This window comes from Paramormyrops kingsleyae, chromosome 3, assembly GCF_048594095.1.
Source record: "Paramormyrops kingsleyae isolate MSU_618 chromosome 3, PKINGS_0.4, whole genome shotgun sequence".
NCBI classification, from domain to species: Eukaryota; Metazoa; Chordata; class Actinopteri; order Osteoglossiformes; family Mormyridae; genus Paramormyrops; species Paramormyrops kingsleyae.
In genome coordinates this window covers 13,205,473-13,227,368 of record NC_132799.1, presented here as the reverse complement: position 1 = coordinate 13,227,368, position 21,896 = coordinate 13,205,473, and the positions used below count along the sequence as shown (strand labels likewise).

General features: G+C 47.9%; 2 protein-coding genes across 8 annotated transcripts in view; one reads left to right on the top strand and one right to left on the bottom strand.

Moving 5' to 3' along the window:
• Positions 1-9,174: 9,174 nt before the first annotated feature.
• On the bottom strand, positions 9,175-17,543 carry sufu (suppressor of fused homolog (Drosophila)). Of its 2 annotated transcripts, XM_023822486.2 has the most exons (13): positions 17,183-17,543; positions 15,747-15,881; positions 15,225-15,361; positions 14,628-14,770; positions 14,449-14,534; positions 12,274-12,346; positions 12,042-12,195; positions 11,863-11,965; positions 11,234-11,272; positions 10,642-10,776; positions 10,416-10,554; positions 10,265-10,333; positions 9,175-10,186 (listed from the first exon to the last, which is right to left on the bottom strand). In XM_023822486.2, exons 1-13 carry the CDS (start codon positions 17,329-17,331, stop codon positions 10,097-10,099), a joined length of 1,452 nt encoding a protein of 483 aa, XP_023678254.1. In that variant the 5' UTR covers positions 17,332-17,543; the 3' UTR covers positions 9,175-10,096. The 2 variants fall into 2 exon arrangements, with proteins under 2 accessions (XP_023678254.1, XP_023678255.1); XM_023822487.2 differs by lacking the exon at positions 11,234-11,272.
• The window catches only part of slf2 (SMC5-SMC6 complex localization factor 2), a 15,365-nt gene continuing 9,976 nt past the window's right edge, over positions 16,508-21,896 (top strand). For 2 of the 6 annotated variants that reach the window (XM_023822482.2, XM_023822478.2), the window contains exons 1-3: positions 19,299-19,502; positions 20,775-20,898; positions 21,144-21,472. In XM_023822482.2, the coding sequence (XP_023678250.1) occupies positions 20,778-20,898; positions 21,144-21,472 (450 nt within the window). In that variant the 5' untranslated portion in view covers positions 19,299-19,502; positions 20,775-20,777. Of the gene's footprint in view, positions 16,640-19,297; positions 19,503-19,546; positions 19,923-20,774; positions 20,899-21,143; positions 21,473-21,896 lie in introns of those variants that run through there. The other 4 variants (XM_023822480.2, XM_023822479.2, XM_023822481.2 and 1 more) reach the window with 4 other exon arrangements.

Below are 21,896 nucleotides of genomic sequence, written 5' to 3'. Positions count from 1 at the left end.
CGTGGCAACCTTAGGCTGTGCAGGTGCCGGCAGGACAGACAGTTCAGGTGCCGGCAGGACGGGCAGTTCAGGTGCCGGCAGGACGGGCAGTTCAGGTGCCGGCAGGACGGGCAGTTCAGGTGCCGGCAGGACGGGCAGTTCAGGTGCCGGCAGGACGGGCAGTTCAGGTGCCGGCAGGACGGGCAGTTCAGGTGCCGGCAGGACGGGCAGTTCAGGTGCCGGCAGGACGGGCGCTTCAGGTGCCGGCAGGACGGGCGCTTCAGGTGCCGGCAGGACGGGCGCTTCAGGTGCCGGCAGGACGGGCGCTTCAGGTGCCGGCAGGACAGGCAGTTCAGGTGCCGGCAGGACAGGCAGTTCAGGTGCCGGCAGGACAGGCAGTTCAGGTGCCGGCAGGACAGGCAGTTCAGGTGCCGGCAGGACAGGCAGTTCAGGTGCCGGCAGGATGGGCGCTGCCCTCCCGCGGCCAGCAGGGGGCGCCGTCGCGGGGCAGAACCCCCCCCCCAAAGGCGCGCACTCCGGGCGCGCCAGAGAGGGACGCCTCGGCGGGCGCCGTCTCCACGCGGCCAACAGGGGGCGTCTCGGCGGGCGCAGCCTCCACGCGGCCAGCAGGGGGCGCCTCGGCGGGCGCAGCCTCCACGCGGCCAGCAGGGGGCGTCTCGGCAGGCGCAGCCTCCACGCGGCCAGCAGGGGGCGTCTCGGCAGGCGCAGCCTCCACGCGGCCAGCAGGGGGCGTCTCGGCAGGCGCAGCCTCCACGCGGCCAGCAGGGGGCGCCTCGGCGGGCGCAGCCTCCATGCGGCCAGCCACCGGGACTGCAGGTAAGCCAGGCAGGACAGGCGGGTCAAATGGGACAGACGGGTCAGGCAGGACAGGCGGTGCCGCTAACAAAGCGGCGGAAGCTGCAGCAGGCGGTGCCGCAGGCCGAGCGGCAGCAGCTGCAGCAGGGAAGACAGGCAGGACGGGCGGTGCCGCTGACGAAGCGGCGGAAGCTGCAGCAGGCGGTGCCGCAGGCAGAGCGGCGGCAGCTGCAGCAGGGAAGACAGGCAGGACGGGCGGTGCTGCTGTCCTCGCGGCGGCTGCAGCAGGCGGGACTGCAGGCAGCGCAGCCGCGGGCAGATCGGCGGCGGCAGCAGGCAGCGCAGCCGCAGGCAGATCCGGAGCGGCGGCAGCAGGCAGCGCAGCCGTAGGCCGATCGGCGGCGACAGCAGGCAGCGCAGCCGCGGGTGGATCGGCGGAGGCAGCAGGCAACGCAGCCGCGGGCGGATCAGAGGAGGCAGCAGGCAGGAAGGGTGATGCCGCTGGCAGATCGGCGGCGGCGTCAGCAGCCGGCGGTGCCGCGGGCAGATCCGGAACACGCAGGTCCGGTGCAGGAAGGAGGGGTGCTGAGCGCGTATGCGCTCTCCCTTTTCGCGCTTTAGGGACCCGGGGACTGGCGTCTCTGACAGCGCTGTTCCATCTCCCAGGACAGCGCTCTGGCCAGGCATCTCCAGTCTCCAATGGAGGCAGGTCCTCCGCGTCTTGGGGCCCACCTATCACCCAGGCGTCCTCCAAGGCGGGGCGAAGGGAGCACGCTCCCAAGAAGAGAGTCGGGGCGGCTTCTTCAGCCTTTCCCTTTCGCCTCTTCTTTCTCCTTCCGGATCCGGTAGGCAGCAGCGGGGTCGCATCAGCGGGTGGCGAGCGGTACATCAGCCCGCTGTCAAGTTCCACCTGCCTTTGCAGGGCTGCAGCCGCTACCTCCCGAAGCTGCTGGAGGTTTTCGCGCACCACGTCCGCTTGGTGCGCGTCGCCGGGTACAGATATCCCCTCCAGGATATCCCGGCTTCGGTGAGCTAACCGGCGAGCCGCGGGATCTTCCTGGATCTCGGGCTGGGTCAGCCAGTGCAGGACCTCGTCTACCAAGCCGAGGTACTCTTCCTCGGCTAGGGGGGATCCTTTCTTCCAGAGATCTGTCATTCTGTCAGCTTCGGAGGTGAACGCGAGCACGGAAGCAGGCGAACGAAGCCAAAAGGTCCGGTGAAGGGTTTATTGAAGGCAAAAGGACAGGTGCAGACAACGACGGACCATACAACGATGACAGATCTGGGGAAACAGACTGAGACTCGGACTAAATACACAGGACTAGGCAACAGATAACGAGCTACAGGTGGGAACAATTAGGGCGAAACAGGAGGTAATGAGGTGGGCGTGGCACACATCGGGAGCGGACGGAGCGGGGCGTGACAAAGAGTCCTTCTGAAAAAGTAGATTTTCATTTACAAATATTAAATATGTTTGACAACGACTGGGCCCCTTTATGGACAGACTTATTTCTTGGGATGCTCTGATCTTGGCAATTATTTTAATCATGTAAATAATTTGTTACATATGCTCAGTTTTTCCATACAGTCATCTGTGTAAATGGGTTTCCGAGTCATAGGTTATATCTGTTACACACGTATATGTTTCCACAGGCGGTAACACCCCATTTAAGGTTTCGTCACCATGGTAATTGTTACCCTTGAGAAAAAAATCCTCACTTAGGGCGATGGCATGATGTCCTGCGGATGACATCATGGCTCCACAGATTACACCTCGTGTGAATCAGTGAACCTGAAGTGAGGAAGGTCTCGGCTGCAGTCTGACGGCTGGTAGCGGAATGCTGTTCCCTGTAAATATTATCTCCACTCACAGCAATTTTCAGAATTTTGTCGTTATATCGTTGTTGAATGTTGAAAAAATAGCACCGTCTTTCTTCTCTAACACACTTATATGGCTCAGGTGTCAGCAAGTAGAACAAGGGGTCAGATTAGATCGATTTTATTCCGAACAGAACAGTCGCTTTGTTTAACTTAGCGAGTCAGTGTATAGAAGATGGGGTGAAACTGAGGTAAAATCCCGGTCTTTTTGGGTTTAACTTACCCATTCAAGTCGTAAGGAGAAACTGATGTCAGAGCAGGAAGCGTGGCCCAAAACCCGGAGGGAGATAAGGCTGAGAGGAAAAGCCTGGCCACCCTGAGCTGGCAGCCGGCCCTTGCGGGGGAATGCAGCATTAAAGCATGCGCTACATGAGGCTGCGGCAGGGCACGTACATGAGGCTGCGGCAGGGCACGTACATGAGGCTGCGGCAGGGCACGTACATGAGGAGGGACAAGCCGAGGTGAGAGGCATCCCGCCCTGTACAGGTTTGCGTGACAAAGTTTCATAGCGGCTTTACTGCTGGCCCAAGCATGTGTGACAGTTTGGAAACTTGGCAACGGCAGAGCAACAGATGAGAGCAAACGCAGCACACAGACTGAAGGAGGGGTGTTACTCCGTGAACGCTAAAGCCTATCAGTCAGAAGCGGCTCTGCGGGCTCATGTGTGCAAATATGTCCTTCTAGCTTCATATAAAAGCTTACATAAACTGTCGTGAAACTCGCAAAGTTGTGAAGCGCTCACGTTTTACTACAATGTTTACGCTCTGAAGGAAACAGGGCTATCCACCACAATGTACTAGATACAATATTTTCACGCCTCACAAGTGATTAGTTTATTTTTACACAACAGGGCTGCAATAGCTCCTACCCCTAGCTGTCCACTGAGTCTCTCTATGGACTGTGGGATTCAGCTCTGCACAAATTAATATGATGATGAGACGGATAAAAAAATAAATAAATAAAACCAACACATACAATCAAGGGATAGTGATAATATGTTCTTTTGGTTATATTTTACATATGTTGTTATATTTTGCTAAACATATTTTAAGGATATGGATGTTCCTTTACAAAAAGGTTTATTTTGGTAACTAGTGGTTTGTTGGCTAACCAGTGTATGTCTGAAGCAGGTCCTTGTTCCTTATGTAATCACTACACTTGTGTGTCCCCCAAAGGTCACGGTTTTTCATTCTGAGTTGCTGTTTGTGGGAGCTTCTTTTATCATTTGATAAATACAAACCAATTAAAATGTGTTTAGTGTGGGACAATTCGACAGCTGTTCCCCAACCTACCCCTGAGAAAGTAACCACAGTGGCTTCTGCCTGAGACAGCAAATCATCAGCTGTCAACCTGCCTGTTTTACATTCTCTGCATAACACATACAATCCTCATTCATGGGTGCATATCAGGCTAAGTCCCTGCTAAAGGGTTATAAAGTGAATTCTTCGCCTTTTGTTGGGCATATCCGTGACAGAAATACAATGCTAAAATTAGTTAGTTCCTCAAACACCATACAGGATCATGTTTGTAGTCATTGTTTAGGAAATTAAACAACACGAGTGAAGCAACAAATGTTGTAATGTTTCTTGGGCTACTCCCTTCATGCTATGGGATGAAGAATAATACTAGAACCAAAATCCATCCATCCATCCATCCATCTATCTAACTGCTTATACTGGTCAGGATTGTAGGGGGCCTGGAGCTTATCCCAGAACATCACAGGACACAAGGTTAAAGTTACACATCGGACAGGATGCCATTAAGAACCAAGGTGCTACTGAAATATTACTGCCAGCATTTTTGTATCATGTTTTCATAGTCGATTAATTCTTTATTAAAAAACTTGTGGTGCTTCTTATCAACTTTAAATCTTAAAGACATTGCAAGACATTGTTGTGAGGTATCATATGCCTTGGATTCATAAATCAATCACAGAAGTAAACTGAGTGATTCAGTAGTTACAGATGTTACAGACTTGCTGAATACATTGTAGTGTCTCACTGGTCCTGGAGTAAAGGATGTAGAGTAGTTTTGACCTTGGTTGAAATATCGATCCATCGCAGGGGCATGCACGCTGAATCACACACTTCGACAAGCATTTTGTCAGACTGTGGAATGATAAACACAGGTTGCCCACGATGAAGTAAATATTATTTATCAACAGGCAGAGTTGGGTAATTCCAGAGAGTAAAGGTCCAGACCAAGATTTTGTTTCAACCAACCAGTTGAGCATAAAAAGTCACAGTCACAGGGTATTCAACTGGTTGGTTGAAACAAAATCCCGTTCTGGATTTTACCCTCTGGACCTGAATTACCCAACTCTATCAGCAAGTACATAGGTAAAAGTAATGTTTTACAGAAAACAGCACCTAAAGGGTTAATAATGCAGGCAGATTCCAACTCCAGTGCCAAGAAGGCAAAGGTGCTTCCAAAGGAAATGTTCCAGCACTGAAGGGAAGTGTTCCCCACACTGTACCCAGTCCAGACATGTCCCATTTCCATCAGGACTGGGGTCAAAGTGAGTCAACAAAGAATTTGCTCCCTCCAGCAAGGTGATGTAACCACCTCTTTACAAGCAATCCAGATTTTCAGACCAGGTTGTCCTTAGGGTGCAAAAGATCTTTTTAGTGGCAATGGGGGCTCAGCACATTAAATAAAAATCAAAAGGACAAGAATTAAGGACCAACCAACAGTTTCAATGAGCAGGCTCTTTGATGGAGAACATAATGGCAACAAAAGTTTTAAAAAATGACGTAATACAAATAAGAAACCATTCACTTTGATAACAATATATGGTTGTGAATTAATCCATCCATTCATCCATTCACCTATTCATCTTATTCTGTAGCAAGTTATTCTGTACAGTGTCACAGTGAGTCTGGATGTTAAGCAGGAAACGCAGGACACAAGGCAACAACCTGAACAAGGTGTCAGTCCAATACAGCACACAGACATGTGCACAAACACTCTATGGGCAATTTAGGGGGGGCACTTCATCACTTGGAGCACTTGGACTTTGGATTCCATACACCTACAATCCAGCTCTTAAACATAAAGGACCTCACAGCATATTATATTTCATCCATCCATCCATCCATCCATCTTCAGTATACACTTGTCCTATTCAGGGTCATGAGGGACTGCAGCCTATCCCAGAAGCTACAGGCACAAGGCAGAGAATATCCCAAGAACCCATCACTGGGCACACACGCACACACACACACACACACACACACACACACACACACGCACACACACCATTCACGCATACAGTCACACAGCATATATTAAGGCTTAATGATTAAAATGGTGCTGTGCTGGTTGTTAGATCTTTATATTGTAATTCTTTCCTGAAGCTGAATAATTCCACAGGTCCATTTAACCTCAGGCAGTGTGTTTGGGAGGAAACTGCAGCAGTGTTTAATCAGCCGTACTCATCCAGCACGCGCTTCTGGTCGGGCTGCTGTCGAAATGGAGGCCAAACGGTGAAGATTAACCTTTTCGTGTGTTTTTGTTCAGTTCCAGGGACACACTCCAATAGTCACAGGGCTCTGCTGTCGTGAACGTTCACTTCTCCTAGGCAGAGGATGAGGTTCAGCGGTTGGCCAGGAGAGCAGAGGGGAAACAGGAATGCTGTAGCTGGCGGGCAGCCAGATGTCCAGGTCTCCGCAGAGAATGATACTTTAGGCTTTCAAACTACTGTACATAATTACAAAGAGCATCTCCGCAATCCTATTTCCTGCTGAATAGTAAGAAATGTTTAAGCTTACAGACATTAATCCATTTCAAAATTTTTCTTTTTGCATCCAGTCAGCAGCCACAAGCCCCATTTAGAGACCTGTTTCCTGCAGTGTGAAGTCTAGAGATCTCAGAGACCGTCAGACAGAAAACATGCCACGGCGCTTCCAGCCTTTTCTGTACGGCGACAACTAAATGCTCTGAGTTCTGGTTGCTACAATACCTTTATTAACCCTTAAAATGAAAAGTTAAAATACTAAAAATATGAAAAACTTACGATCATTCTCTTTTTGCCTACCTCATCTTGCTCTCTGTAGTCGTGACCAGGGAGCTGGAGGTTAAGGACTTTGCTCAAGGGCCTACAGCGAGACACACACACACACACACCAAAAAAACTTTGCGTATCTTGTCTGCAGGCACATTTTATTTGATTCCCTTACTTAGTTGTCTCAGTCATTTTAGAGGCAAGATGCAGAGGTCTATACAAGAGATTCTCTGGTCATTTTTCAAGACACAGACAGTGGGAAATGGCTTGCTCTCTTCCTCTTCATCTGTATGTCTGTTTGGTTCTGCAGCTATTCTTATAAGACCAGATAACAATACTTTATTGATCCCAAGGGGGAAATTCTTGAACTGTTGATGAAATCAAGCAAACAGACCGCTGGCTGACAGAGAAGAGATGGCTGGTGGGTGCCATTCACTGAAAGGGATTCATTTGGTACATAAATGGACATGGTATATAGACACAAACAGTCGGCACACAGAAATGCAAACACAATAATAAGATAAATGTAGATAAGAAGATAAATGTTTAAAAGGTAGAGAGGAAAAAAGACAAAATTAGCCCTTTTATATTTAGATGCATAAACACATGCCTGCATATTATGTCAAATAATTGTGACATTCCAGTCGGGCTTTAGAAGACTTGGGAACGTGTCCCTTTCACACAAGTAGACACCCTAAGACAATAGGTACAAGTGAATAGGCTTATATAGTGCCTGATAGTGTATGATAAGGTTTATTGGCTATAGCAACATGAATGCTAGAAATGAATGGTGTTTAAAATGGACATTTTTTGACTGTTTGGTATGTGAGAGGTATGCATCTACACTTTTGCGTGCTTAGAGCTGGCACGCAACATGCTGTGGAGAGCACGCACACAGGCAACTGCTTACACAACTGCAATGGAGACCAGGAGCCAGGAAGTGGCCCTGTGTGGGTGTTTCCCGAGAGACTCACTAAAAGCGAAGCGGAATTTTGGCAATAAGTAACAACACAGCGGGAAGCACATGCTTTAAGATGAAAAGTTCATTACAGACACCAAGGCTACAACGCTGACCCAGCCACTCTGTTAAGGCCCAATGACAAGCGGCACCAGGCTCACGGGAGGACAACAAAGCAAACTAGCTACAGTACATGTAGCTTGCGGCTTGTCACTGCATTGACATGGACTTAGAGAGAGCAAATTGGGGTTGATTCACCTATCCCAGGTGTGACACTGGCAGCTGTCCTGGGTGCCAGATCCATGTCGTCTTGAAGACTGTTGGCCATTCCATCTTGCTCTACTCCCAGTGTCACCTTTCCTGCATATTAATGCCTTGCCTGGTCCCACAGGCAGAAAAGACATTCAAAACAAAATGCTGTAGTAGGTCTGGGATGGTAGGTAATCTTAATTAATCTAATTTAGTCCAAATTAATCTGATTTGTTTAACAAAAAAAAAAAAATCTTTTTCTTTATTAAGGCAGTTTCTCATTTGATCTCTACTTTCTAATATTTATTGCTCCCAGTTCTCAGTGAAAGCCCAAGATGCAGATATATCAATATGCAATGCAAGTGCTCCCTGAAGAATAGCACTAACACAGTGTATGCAGTTATTTCAAAAGGGATCGAATATTGGAAAACAGCATCAGAAAGAAATACGTTCATTCACAATTTTCTGGAACACTGAGGCCCTCTAGTGGCTGTAATAGGAACTTTCGGGCTGAATTAGAACGTAGTAACATGGAAATTAAAACTTTAACCAGAGGGCTATAACTGCGAGTGAATCTTTCTGTTGCCTCAGTTAAAAGCTGTCATTTAAAGCTGATGCGATTACTCAATTACACTCAATTATTTTTAATTACTAGTCACATATTTTACTCTGATTAATTGATTAATCTTGTGTGCGGATCAATTAAAACAGGTTTTTTAAACCAACAGGTATAATTAAGAAAGCAAACAGAATATTGTAAGCGTTTTGATCTTGTCTGCATCAGCCTAACTGTGGGAATTGACCTAGCTGTTTTTCAGACAAGAACGTGAAGAATTATTTAATATGGGCAAGGCCTCCTTGTCTACCCACCCCTAGCGACGGGTGAAGTCTAAGTGATTAGGACCACCTGGTATGATGTATGGCGGAGGGATGGAACAGTTACCCCACCCCCAGATAATTTCAGATACAGTTTTACAGACTTTCTGTAAAAACTCTCACACAAAAGACTTTGGTGGAAGCCTGGATAAGAAACACCAGTATTCATAAGGCTTTGAGCGTCCCTTTGGCTGGTCAAATATCAAACAGCCGTATTAGAAATCATCCCCTTCCTCTATGTTTCAGTTTTGTAACCACAACCTCCAACACCACAAATTAACGTACCGCAGCTCTCCTGGGTAGCGGTATCTTCAAGGGAAATAAGGATTCACTGAGAGAAAGCAGAGCATCCCCCTTCGATTTGTCGCTTTCTTAAGTCAAAAGAATAATTCAGAGAGAGGACAAAACGCAGACATTATGTAAATAGTTTTAATGCTCTTTCAAATGATGAACAGACAGACAGTATTCCACCATCCCATACAAAGACAACTGCGAGTCAGTGTGCATAAAAACCTGCACTAAAACATTACCGGTTAAAAGAAGGCAAGAGCATGTGAAGGAAGGTTTGCAGAAGCTGTCCTATTTCTGACAGAGCTAAGGTCCATGAGGGTAGATATACAGGTGAAATGTTCCTACTGACATCAGGGGTTGGATATCAACCTGGCATCCATCAGCTGTAAACAGGAAACATCCAAGTGGACAGCCAGCAACCTTACAGGGGCAGGGTAAAAGAGTTTGGCCACAGTATTGTCTGATATGACAGGAAAAGGCACTGACTTGGGTTCAGCCCCAAGACGGTCACATGTGACATAGGAGTCACTCAGGTAGTGTAATAACATGCAGGGGCTCTGACTGGGCAGATGCTCTCCTTGTTTATATTACATAAATACAAGCAAACTGTTCTTAAAAACTAACCGATCGACAATTTACAACTTATAAAGAGGAATCTTCCTTGTTTGATTGTTCAATCCACATTTAGCACATAATCCTTGGGCACTGAAATATCAGGTTGTCATATTTCACTGAAACGTTAAAGGAAACCTATTCAGTCCTCAGGCATAATAGAAAAGACTACCCACCAATCAAACACATTTTTGGCATAATCCCAGAGAGAAACACACAGACACACACACGCACTAAAGTATATAGCATTTTTATGGGCCGCAGCTGTAGTGACTGGTCCAGAGGAAAGATTGCGAGACCTGTTGTGTTTTCAGTGCTCACACCACAGGGATGCTGCCACAAGGCACCCAGGGACAAGGGGCTCATCCAGGCCCAGGAAACCTGCCTTCAGGCAGCAGAAGATTGAAGGAAAGCTGCCCCATCAGCAGGTTGGCTTACTGCAAAGGACTGTCAAACACACAGTCTGGCAAGATGGAGATCTTCAGTTTCTTGTCGGTCCAGCTGAACTCCCGTGGCAGAGTGAGCTTAGTGGCGAACAGAAATGGATCAGAGTTAAGCCAGGGCAGCGCCAACAGGGATCAGACAGAGCATGTTCATCTTACCTCTTCTCGCACACTGAGGTCTTGCAGGTCTTCCAGCATCTGCTCCACAAACTCCTCCGTCAGCAGCACCTACCCCCGGGGAGACAGCATGATGTATCTCTCCATCTTCAGGCCTTTCTGCAGACGGGCTCAGACTGACGCTCGGGCCTACCTGCAGCCAGGGTCCGTGAGCCGCGTAGGGGTGCTCCTCCGTGGCGAAGGCCCCCTCCACGCCCAGAGACACGAAGGTGATGGCTGTGTCCCCACTGATGCTTTTGTACGTGAAGTGACGTCCGTGGAGCAAACGTCCCCTGTGGGGAGAGTGACACGGGCTTGGAAAGGGCCAGGCAGAGTTCATATCCAAAAGCACGAAGTACCTGACGGATCAAGACTCGTACCTGAGGCACAGAGGCAGAAGAGTGCCGGACTCCAAATTGAACTTGAGGTGAATGCTCTCCAGCTGCCGTGTGCGCACCAGCTCGTGGGGGACAATGGCTGCTGACCTCTCGCTCTCCAGGCTGTCCTTCCGACTCCTGTCAGGCGGGAGATTCTGGTCACAAGCCCTACCCCCTCTGCCCGGCCCATTCTCAATGCACTGATCCATTGATCCATCGCAACTTCAGTGTCTGTAATGCGACAGACCAACGTCACGGACAAACGGTACAGGCGGTGCTTTCACAGCCTGAAACGGCACGTCTGTTTCCACGACGACCTCTGGCCGAAGCAGCGCCGAGTAGCACTGGGCCGGCGCACCAGGTGCCCTGCCTCATAACCCAATTGTGCCTGGCCATCTGGTCAGCAGGGGAACACGACCCAGGCACACCGGTCGGGAGACATGAAGCTGAGATCACACGGTCTCTCCGTGGTGGCAAGCCGGCGCTGTACCAGCAGGGGTGTCTGTCTGTCACCTCCTAGCACTGGGCAGCGAGGGCATGGTGCGTGACCACTGCCTCCATATCTTACAGACCTCCCTCCACGTTCTGTTCTTACCTTGACGTCTGCTGGCTCTGCAAATGGCCCACTGATTGTCTATGGAGAAATTAGGAGAAAAACATGCTAACCGCTCATGTAGCCACAAACTGCCACAGCCGGCCGGCACTTCAGTCTAGCAGTGTGCAAAAAAACAAAAAAACAAAAACAGCCCCTTCTCCCCACAAAGGCCTGCCGTTTATAGCACATCCTTCACTCCAGTATCTACAGTGAAAGATTAACTAGGCTGAAGTCCAGCGATCGTCAGAATGCAGTGGGACGAGCTTGACCACTCGATCACTGTGAACTGTGAAGGAAGCCACTGCCGCCACTGCGGCCCAGAACTGCATTTATATCTGCGGGGTGGGGTGGGGGGGGGGGGGCAGTATGAGAGGCTGAAGCCACGGCGACAGGAAGGCACCCCGACGCGGCGAGACGGGGTGTCGTGCAGGGACAACAAGCACAGCAAAACAGTCCACAAGAGCGAAAGGTCACGGGACATCCAGCCAAGATCAGCTAAGAAGCCCTGGGGAAGCTGTTGGGGATTTTGGCCTCTCTTTTGGAGTAGATTACACACATGTGGGGCCCAGCCCCAGTACAGTGCCCGTTACCAGGGAGAGAAGCAGGTCTATGGGACGTGAGGAACTTACTGGGCCCGGTCATGGCTCTGCCTCTGGCCGCTGATGGGAGGCAGGACAGTCTTGGAATTGATCTCCAGTCCCCTGCGCAGGGCCTCCCTGATCTGCTCCGTGTCTGGGGACGGCAGACACATGGTCAGCAAAGGAAACCGTCAGAGCCCCTTTAATAGCAGACGCGCAGAGAGACACACCTTTGTCAGACAGACGGCGGGGCTGCGAGCCGACGCAGATGCTGCGGCTGTCGTCCTCGTCCTCGGGGGGGCGGCTCACGTCGTCCCAGGCACATTTGGCACTGACGCCGCTCAGGTTGGACCCATCGCTGTCGATGCCCTTGTCCACCCGCTCCTGTCCCCCGAACGGCAAACGCAGGTGAGCCAGCCTTTACATACGGCACCATGCACCCCTTCCCAGTGGATGACTCACCTGCAGGTGTGGGTCTATGTCAAACACCGTCTCCCCCCTCCGCATGTCTGTGATGAGCCACGGTCCACCGGCTCTGCACACAGTAAGGTGGTGAGAGAGACCCTGACCTGCGACCCCAAATATCGGGCAATAGGAACAGCCACAGGCAGTATGGAAGATTATAAGCACAAAAATTCAAATGGCAATTCATTTTGCAATTGGCAATTCAATATTCAATCAGAGCATGCATTTGTCATTTCAATATTTAATCTGAGCATGTAATTTGAAAATATATCTTGCAATCGGCAATTCAATATGCAAAGTGCTTATGCAATCCTTAATTCATTTCAAAATATTTTGAATAATAAATAGAATAACAATTCACTGAATTGCATTTCGTATTGCCATGGGTTTTTTGCCAATTTATTCAAATGGCAATTCATTTTGCAATTGGCAATTCAATATTCAATCAGAGCATGCATTTGTCATTTCAATATTTAATCTGAACGTGTAATTTTTAAATACATTTTGCAATCGGCAATTCAATGTGCAAAGTGCTTATGCAATCCTTAATTAATTTCAAAATATTTTGAATAATAAATAGAATAACAAGGCACTGAATTGCATTGCGTATTGCCATGAGTTTTTTGCCACTTTATTCAAATGCAATGGCGTCCCCGGCAATTGCATTGCATGTTGGGGAAGAAAACTCAATTTGCAATTCCCAACTGTCAGACCGCTCATCAAGGCGTACCTTCATTAACGACGTCACTTCCTTGTTTAGGGCCTCACCAGCATTCAATGGACTTGTTCGTTTAGAGAGTAATAGCGACAGAAGAGCCTGTAGCAAGTATTTGTGCCTTAGCAGATGACATGGAAAACAATCGGGTATCAGCAATAGATGTGTTTGATAGGTTGCTTTTGCTCTCACAGAGGGTAGAGGAACTTTCCATCTTAACTGGACTTGACACGGGAAGGATGCAAACTAATCTAAGAGTGGGGAGACCCGCCATCGAGATACTTGTGGTGGCCATTGAGGGTTACCTCTATGGGCTGATATTTGTGCTACTAGAAACTGAATATGAATTGTGTATACTTGAATATGCAGTTGTCGCATTAAAAAAACTCAATCTGAGTTTATTAGTTTAATCTGAATTCAGTTCGCAAATTCAATTTCAACTTATTGAGGAAAAGTAATCGACCACAGGTTCACAACGCAACTCATTTCCACGTTTAGGACAGTTCTGCAGGTCAGGGTAAAGTGGAGGCGTGTGCCGGGATGTCGCAAGAGCAAATACGGGATCGTATACGCATCATCATATACGTAATGAGAATTAAGCGGTACCCGCACTGCTATATGCTGATACCCGATTGTTTTCCATGTCATCTGCTAAGGCACAAATACTTGCTACAGGCTCTTCTGTCGCTATTACTCTCTAAACGAACAAGTCCATTGAATGCTGGTGAGGCCCTAAACAAGGAAGTGACGTCGTTAATGAAGGTCCGCCTTGATGAGCGGTCTGACAGTTGGGAATTGCAAATTGAGTTTTCTTCCCCAACATGCAATGCAATTGCCGGGGACGCCATTGCATTTGAATAAAGTGGCAAAAAACCCATGGCAATACGCAATGCAATTCAGTGAATTGTTATTCTATTTATTATTCAAAATATTTTGAAATGAATTAAGGATTGCATAAGCACTTTGCATATTGAATTGCCGATTGCAAGATATATTTTCAAATTACATGCTCAGATTAAATATTGAAATGACAAATGCATGCTCTGATTGAATATTGAATTGCCAATTGCAAAATGAATTGCCATTTGAATTTTTGTGCTTATAATCTTCCATACAGGCAGGCTTAAAATACGAAGAAAACTGACTACTATGTACTGCTGGTTGTTAGCTGGGTAAACTAACCGGTTGTCATGGTGAAAGTGGGAAAACATCAACATGCAGCACAAGCAAGGTATGGGGCTGCGGACATCCTGGGCAGACTGGAAATACACTGGTTTCATAGTGATTAATTCTTTGTCCCACTGGGCCTGGGTTTGTCTATCTAAACACTGTAGTGTTCGAGGAATTCCTGCTGCTCTGAGCGTTAACCCACTCACCGCTCAGCTGTTCAGATTGTGACGAAAGGTTGCCTAAGAGGCGTGACTCGGAGCGGGGCTTCCACAGACGGATCTACTCACACACGGACGCCACGAAGCAGGTCCAGGACACCTTGGCCGTTCCACTGCTGGGCCGCCTGCAGCTCCTCTGCGCAAATGCCTACAATCTGCCGAAGGGAGAGGCAGAGCGCCGGGCCATCAGGGGAAGAGGGTAGGACCGCAGGAGGCTCCAGGCCCCAAGTCTCACCCAGGATGCTCACCTGCAGGAAGGTGACGAGGCCCAAGGGAGTGCGGACGGGCTGCAGCTGAGCGTCCTCTGTCAGCAGCATGTGCTGGATGCGCGACTCGCTGTTGTCCAGCGGACTGTGCCACGACACGTGGTCTCCGCTGCAGAAGGTGTTCTCTGTGGAAGGAAAGCTGGGGTCAGATGCATCTGCCGGGGCCATGTGAAGGCCGGCGAACCCCTTGCCCTCCCCTCACCAAATTCCCAGAAACCAGTAGAGGGAGGAGGCAGAATTGTGATGTAAACAGCCTCCCCCCCCCCTTAGTTCCTTCTCGGGGAGCCACCTGTGTGCATCCACCAGTGCACCCCCCCCCCCTCCCCCAACCAGGCAGAGCCTTTCGAATCAACTTGGCAAATAAAGTAGGTGAACTTCTGCAGAATAAGAGCCTCTCGATACAATACAGCAAAATCTAATAAAGAAGCAGCCGAAAGCAGCATCCTCTGTCTGCAAAGACTGAGGCAGAGTGTTCAGGCTATAAGGTTATTCAGATGCTGTCCCTTTGTGCGGGCTTTGTGTGTGTGTGTGTGTGTGTGTGTGTGTGTGCGCTTTTGCCTTGATACATGACGGCAGTACCTGACTGGAAGACATATCGCGCTAGGCCTTGCATGAGCTCCGCCGGCCACGTGGGCGGCGCCGTTTCACCCGCCTCCCTCTTCAGCCTGAAGGTGAGCTCAAAACCAAAGCCACTGGGGACCTCTGGGCCCGTGAACCTGTCAAAAAAACAAAACAAAACAAAAAGGAAAAAAACAGGAGCACTGCTTTACTAGGTGATCCAGAGGGAGGAGACAGGCTGTTTGTCCAGATGGCTGGACACCCACCCCATTAGCAATACCTGGCTCTACGGCCCCACAAAGCAGAAACAGGTGTCACTTTTGGGATTCATGGAATTAACAAAAAACAGATGTGGTGCAGATAATATACTAAACAGATGTGGTAAACCTCACAGAATTCAGTTAAACTCCAAAAACAGTGCAAACAGGAACCAAGAGTGAACAGAGCCGTATATCCCAACACAAAGCCTAGCATTACGTGTGACAGCAGACCTCCCCTTGGGGTATTCAGGATGGTGCCAATGTGCTGCGGCTGGGCACTTACTCGTGCACCCGACTGTCCCCATAGAGGTCGCTCAGGCCAAAGCTGACGTAGTGCCAGTGCTCCTGCACCTCCTGGGATGGACTGCCCATGTTGCGGTACATGCTGATGTAATCCAGGGGGTCTGGCCCCCCAAGCCTGTGGAACGACGCAGAAGGCAATCAGCAGAATAACAAAGAATGTGTCTTCATACAGGAGCCTAATTTCCACCCAAAATACAACATAATGTGACTTACCATCTGATTCACAAAATAACACACCACTTAGACTGAGGACCTCAGTAAACACCAGGTCCAGAGCTACCCCCCCCCCCCCCAACTACTGACAAGAACTATTAGTAACATTTCAGAATCATTATTATTATTAAATTGGAAAAATCTGGAGAAAATATAATTAATGCTGAAGAAAGTTCTTGTTTAGTGAACTGTGTGGGCAGGTGTGGATAGCCATGATAACTCTGCATTTGTGTGGCTTTTGTGTTTATGGTCAGAGTCATAATAACTGCATTTGTGTGGCTTTTGTCTTTATGATTAGTGTCACCGGTTCAAGTCTTGACCTAAACAGAATAGTTACGTCTCCTAACGGTCCAAGGGTGCTGGAAAATTGGCCTGACCCTGTGATTGGATCCCAAGCTTCAACCTCAATTCTATATATAGGGGAAACATATGAGCGCGTGTGTGTGTCTGTACCTCAGAATGTACCTAAACATTCTCAGCTGTTACCAAACAGGATACTGAACTTTGCCGCGGAGAAGCTGCCAATCACAGCGGGAGGTGATGGAGTACTGGGCTTGTGATTGGCTGTCAGTCAGTCACACGGCCTGGTGTCTCCTTAAAGGCAGACCTGCAGCCATACCTAGCGTGTGTGTTGTTTCTGTCTGATGCACTGTGATATAAGTAAGTAGAACATTACTACGCGGTCCTGGTCAACCAGAGACCCCCCTACATCTGTGTGTGTGTGTGTGTGTGTGTGAGCGCGCGCACGCACCACAAAGGGGAAACTGACGCACTTATTTTCTCCTATCAGCTTTTATCGAAAGTGGGAATGGTGCGGGGTAAATGGGTGTCCTGCTTAACGGGGTCATATCCATGGTGGAGCCCCGAAGACATGTGCGAACCGATCAGCACACTTACGCGGTGGCTGCAGGGACCAAGTTTGCCTTCAATTCAGTCGGCTTCCATGATACTGGGACCTCCACTTGTCCGAATCCGCAACTTCACCGAACTCTTTGAGAGTTAGCCGGCTAATTTACCACGTTTAAAGTATGAATTTAAAGTATAGTTCCGTTAGCACTTCGTTCCTAAATGTAGACCTGTTTTGGTAACGGAACGGTTGAAAATCTTATAAAAGCTTTTGTACGCCCCAACTAGCAAAACTACTACATTTCCGATTACCATAAAAGGCTGAGTCCCTGACAGGCCAAAGAGCGCCTCACTCACCAGTATTTAACGATGGCAGTCACTTGCAGGGGGTTTGGTTGGTCGGGGTACAAGCGTCTGCACTCCCCGTAAATAGCTTGCAGACCCGGTGGAAACATCGAAGCCACCCCGTGGCTTGCAGACCCGCTGCTAGGCCGCAGTTCATCCATTTCCTGTGGTGTTCCAAACGGGTGAAAGACCGCCAGAATGGTAACTAATTGCTTTTTAGCTTTGTTTAGCACGCGTCTCTGTATCGGAATTCAATACTAATGAAATGTTTCTTGTTTTGTATTATTACTAAGAAGGCACGTAGCTCCCGTTCAAGGACCAACAGCTTGTTGCTTCCCCCAACAGTATTGGCACATTCTTGACGGACACATGCTCTACTCGAATCAGAGTAAGGGGTGGGTGGGTACGAAGCTCTGTGCAAACTTCCTATTGGGTGCCTCTGAATTCAGTCAATGTACAGTGCGCGTAGATGTAAGTTATTTGTAAACGAAATCTGAAAAATTATATTATTTTAAAATTATAGTATTTCTGCTTATCTGTCTATCCTGCTCGACCCCTTCTGTACTTTCCCCCCACATTACTTTTTTTTTATTAAAAAAGAAAAGGTATGCATTTAAACAGGAGTATGACTGAGAAAATAATGTCAAGCTACAATCACCAGCACCATGAAACATCTAATATGGAAACTGTATGATGGGTAGGAGACGAAAGACAAGCAATCCGAGTTGAAAGCGGGGGAGAACATTGTACATATGAGAATACAAGTTACTGAACAAATATTTTAATTTATTTAACAAACCCATTTGTCCAAAGCAACGTACGAGTGAGGCAAGTATAGAACACTACAAATATGTATTTTCTTCAGTGGAAGTCGTCCTCTCTGTCGGCAGATTAGCTTGCTCACTGGCATTTTCATAAAAGATTTATAGCGATGCGTAGAGAATCTGCGTTCTAAAAATCGCTTTGTAGCAACCCCAACATTTAGGCTATGATATCAGGCATTGTTAGATTTGATTTTGTAGCCCATGGGGTAAATGCTTACAGAAATCACACCAAAGCAAATCTGCGCATAAATCTTTCATCACCATTGTACTCCTGCTGTTTTAGGAGCATGCTGAGACCTTGCTTACGACTTCGTACATATACAAGCTCATGAGTAAGCGTTGCTCAGATGTGATATGAGCAACCCTAATAAATTAAACTAAGAATTTCCTAGAGAAATGGTTGCAAGATTGTCTTCTTTACTGATCACAGGAGGGAGGAATTTTTAAAGATTTTTTAAATACTTGTAATGTTAATAATAGGTGACAAATACGATTTAAGTTAAAAGTAACAGGGATAGTTTTTTTAGAAACCAAAACACTGATGTTGCATAACGACACACACCAATCTGTCCACCATTCCAAACCCCTATTATACTACAAGGTTGCATTGATACTGGTGCCTGTTCCAGTGTAATGTGTTCCACGAGACGGGATTTCTCCGTTAGCTGGGTTAACTTAAGCTCGAAGTTAAGATTGTGCTATAGGAATGATCCTTCCTTAAACTCTTATTGGACAATAATTACTTCTAGTTTAAGTTAACCCAGCTAACTGACAAATTATGCTTCGTGGAGCACCTCCCATAAATCGCAGGACGCAAGGCAGGGGATATGTTGGATGAGATGGCAGGCCATTGCGGAGCATACACACAAAGGTGCGAAAAACGACTAATTAAACCCGAAACAACGAGAAGTGTGAGTCTGCCACACTCATTTAAATGTCAGTGCATTAAACAAAAGCAAAACAACGAGAGGAGTGTGGGGAGTACTAGAGGAGAATCACTTCATCACATGGGGCTTGAATTATCTTTACAATTGCAGGTTTCAATATTGTTTAAAATATAGAAATGCTTATTTGTGCCATCCTCTCGACATACTTTTACTTTCTCGCTTTAATCCTTATTCCGGTTAAAAAAAGAAAGAAAACTATAATAGACATGCAAATATACTGCAAAATGGGGGGGGGGAATCTTGTTAGGGACACTATATTTATACTTTGTTTCTTCCTTGATGTTATTGCGTAAGCTTTACAATAGGTAATACTTAACGAATAAATCTAGGACAACTGCTCCACAGCCCCGAAGGAAGGAAACTGGGGCTGAGCTTTTCCGGTTTGCACCCGAGCGCCGCCGCGAGTGGTGGAAAAGCCCGCCTACAGGCGCTTCCAGTCAGATGTACCGCGGACGTACCGGGTGATTTCGGCGCTTGGTTTCGATTTCGAAAAGTGATGGAAAGAGCGGTATCTAACGAGTCCTTGATTGTTAAACGTATGACCATTGGAACAGGAAAAAGGTAAGGCGTATTTGTCAACCTCTAACGACAGATAGTAGCGGCAACTAGTAAGCTGTTTAGTTAAATAACCGAAATAACGAACCCGCCCACTTTTAATGGTGACTTCAGAATAGTATCTTAAAATAAGCTTAGGCGACTCCTTAGCTGTACGTGAGGTGAATACATTGTTGTTATGGTCGGACGCCGTAACACGCTTTGTTTTGGTGGGTGACACCGAGCGAACAGGAAACACTTCCGGGAGACGGGTGGCCGGCGTTTAGAGGAGAGGGCTAGCAGCCGCCTCGGTGCTGCTGTACGAGCCGCCAGTTTGGGTGGAGCAGGACCGTGACTTGCTGGTCGCTTTCACGAAAAGGCCTAGAAGTCACCGTGTTTGTCACCAACCTGGCAGAAGCGGTTCGCGGAGGGGTTGCTCCTAAATACGTATGCTGTTTGGGTCTGACATAAATGTATTATTACTATTACGGTTATTTACATTTATGTATGAGCTAAAATTTTGTGCGCTGGGAGGAGCCGAAACAACCAAAATGTGCTTACAGCACATTTTCTTGACAGACTCTTAACGCGTGTGTGTCCTGTTTGTAAAAACTGTAAAAATGTAATTGCAAGGCATTGCATAAAAACTTAGTTTAGAATTTTTTGGCTTTGCTGGCAGTCTAGTGTAAGTAATACTTTGGAGGACATTAAAGGCAAATGTATCTGCCCCCCTAATCGAACATCAGTCTGCCTTCCCGAGCTGAAATGGTCTAGGACAGGGGTGGGCAGTGTGTCTGCAGTTTTTAGGGATGCTACAACCCATACATGTGTGAGGAGTCTTCAGCCAAATATTCCTCTAATTAGTTATCTAATTAGGGAGTTGTAGTGAAAACCCATATATGCAACGACTCTTTCTGGATAATATTGGTCCAGAACCTCCATTGCAACTTGGCTCTTTGCCCCGATTATAAAGGAGGGCAGATATCGCCCTGTAGGGGTTTCCTGCTTGCACGATAAACCCCAAAACCGTACAAAGTTATTGAGGAAGCTTTTAGGAGCTCATTTTTTGTTAAGTGATATCTGCTTCTTTGTTGCACACCATGTTGGTTCTGCTTTTACAGGTGTTGCATTCTAAATCGTACTTAAGACACAGTAACTCTTCAAAGGTCCGGATGCATCAGTGTACTTTTTATCATATGCCTGTGTAACAGCATCCCCATAGGCGTGACACCATTTGAAATGTGTGTGTTGACTTGGGCAATGGGGGAGCTGCTTCACTATGCAGGCCTGTTCCCCCAGTACATGGCTCTGACTACACGCGACCCAGTGCCCCAGTCCCCTATGGCACACATGACCCAGCAGGGCACCACGCCTGGCAAGGGCACAGCTATGAGCAGCCTGAGACAGCACTTCGAAGTCTTGGGTGAGCCCCTGTCCCATGTCTGTCGGGGCTTACCTACACCCCTGGGGGGCCTACTGCTGAACATTGCTTCTGCTTCGCTTAGCCTATGTCAGTTATGTGCGTGTGCCTGCTCACGATCCCCTGACTGATACCTGCTGCTGGCTGATCTGCTGTCCTGAAACTCCAAAAGAATGAAAAGCCTTTTTGTTCTCTTTTGGTTGGACAGTTATGGCTTGTGTTTATTTGGTTGTGTTGTTACCCTGCAGTGAGAGACTTCATCCCTTTGGGCGGCCCACGGCATGCGGGAGTGGATGACAAGCGCTCTCGCCATTCCAAGCCAGGTGTCCGGTTTCTGGAGCCCCCCCAGAAGACAAACCAGACCCAAAGAAGTGCCAATTCACTCTCAAGACAAGCCTTGGTCTTGGAGAAACCCGAGATGAAGATGCAGGTACCTTCCGTCCTGTTGAAGAGGATCCCGAATTCCTCCTCCGCCAGCTTGGCTGCCACAGGATCTGCATCTCTCCATGCTGGTGCAGTCCACAGAGAGTGGGACCCTGGCTACAGATCCAATCAAGTGAGGAGCAGAAGCCTGGAGGTAATGACTTCTGTTCATATTGTCTGTTAGTGACGCATCTTTTTTAGGAGCGAACATGCAGTTAGCCTGTGTACTTCACATTGTGACTCTGAAGGTTTTGTTGTGCTACTTGGAACTTCTCTGTGTACCGCCTGGCTTGTGTAAATTCACCAAATTATGTTTGTGTGTAGGATATATGTAGATACAGAAAATTGCGCATTGAAGACAGATTAAGTTTGAAGTGCACCTAGAACATAATGGAGTTAAATGCTTGCATTCTTTTAGATACTTTCCATGTTTCTGTCAGTACTAGTTGCTCAGTCAATCAAAAGCCAGTACATACAGCTCAGGGGCAGAGGGGTGAAACCCCACCAGGCACCACACCGCTTTCCCCATGGTGACCATAACAACATGTAAACCCCCCTTTGCGGCCCCTGTGTTTCAG